The sequence below is a fragment of the Pelophylax lessonae genome (assembly GCF_965119305.1).
Source record: "Pelophylax lessonae genome assembly, chromosome: 1".
NCBI lineage: Eukaryota > Metazoa > Chordata > Amphibia > Anura > Ranidae > Pelophylax > Pelophylax lessonae.
This window is the reverse complement of record NC_138768.1, coordinates 759140462-759142034: the sequence shown is the minus strand read 5'-3', so window position 1 is coordinate 759142034 and position 1573 is coordinate 759140462. Positions and strand designations below refer to the sequence as shown.

At 35.3% G+C, this 1573-nt stretch overlaps 1 protein-coding gene across 1 annotated transcript; it reads left to right on the top strand.

Moving 5' to 3' along the window:
• Nucleotides 1–534, top strand: LOC309544847 (uncharacterized protein; the record flags this gene model as incomplete). Its single annotated transcript, XM_082243830.1, has 1 exon — nt 1–534. One exon carries the CDS (start codon nt 1–3, stop codon nt 532–534), a length of 534 nt encoding a protein of 177 aa, XP_082099956.1.
• Nucleotides 535–1573: the final 1039 nt, after the last annotated feature.

Below are 1573 nucleotides of genomic sequence, written 5' to 3'. Positions count from 1 at the left end.
ATGGATATCAGGCTGGTGGTGCTGAGCGTTTTACTGGTTGCAGTAAGTGGACGCTTGCACAGGAGACTCTGCCCGAAATCCCGCTATTTATCTGTGACGTCTTCTGACATAACAACACTAAAGGAGCTGCAACATGATCATGAAAAGAACATGTCTACCAACGCAATGAGATGCTACAGAAGAATGCTGAGACACAAACCATCTGTATGTGACCTTACGCAGAGGGATCGTCTCATCCTGACCTTGGAGCGGGTGTCACTAACTGCTGAGGTTCTAACTAACATGTCTATGTCTGATCAGCCTGACACTGTAAAACTGGCACTTATGCTTTTCCTCAAACTGAAAGATGATCTGATGGTCTGTAGAGGATCTCCAGAAGACAGTGAGCCTACCTCACCCGAGCTGAAGCTGTGGCTGCATCATCTCCAGCATTTTAAGGAAGCAGCATCTCCAGATTGTGTCCAAGAGGCTGTAATACTTAGCCTTATCCCTCTGAGAGTAGAAGATGTGACATGTTGGGCTCTCAACCACTAACTTACACAACTACATCAAAGAAACGTTCAGCTTACCAAATTCAAGCACAGATACAACTCTTCTGCTTTTCATATGAATATACCAGAACAATGAACCAGTGAAGCCTGGACTTTTTCATCATAGACATATTCTTCTACACCCTGCTACTGAAGGACACAGAGTATTACTTCAAAAAATATGACAGTATGTATTCATCCCTCAACTATTATAATCTGCTTCTGCCTGGTGTAGGATATTCATCCTAATTCTCAAGAAAATATATCCTAAAATTTGCAACTCTAGAATTTGTTCGGCATCCACTTATCCTACAATGGATTCCATAATCACAAACTCACAAGCCATTAATTGACTTCATTGCTTATCCCAGCAGATGAGATTCCTCTTCAATCTGCAAATGACTGACCCACTCTCTACACTACACATATACTGTTACTTGCGCATTAAAGGAACAACACAGCCAGAAGTCCATCACTTATGCAAATAGAATATTTTATTTAATTTTATAAATAAATTTTATTTATTTATTTTATAATCATAATATAATATTGTAAATATTTATTTCATATCTATCTTTAACCTATATGTATTTTACATTTTTTTTTACGTTTTTATTCTATTATTTTGGTTATTAAAACTTATTTATTTCATGAGTTTCTAGCTCCCCGGAGGATGTAATGTATCTGTATTTAAATTATGTTAAACAAATATGTTTTTTTATTTCAGTGATAAACGTGTACACATACATGTGCAATTAATAAATAGAGAGTAGAAAAATAGAATAAAAAACACTTGTGTTTTCATTTATTTTTTCCAGAATAATGTGTTGTTTTTGAAGTATCATTTAAATTGACAATTTTGTGTTAAAAAAAAAATAAATAATTTTCTTTGCACATTTTCCAAAAACTATTGGGAAAAATGAAAAATTACATGATCAAAAGACTCATTATGGCTCATAGGATGTCCATTGGGGTGTTTGCTTTGCTTAAATTGGGTCATTTTGTAGGTGTTTCCATTGTTCTGGTGCTCCAGAGTCTTCAAA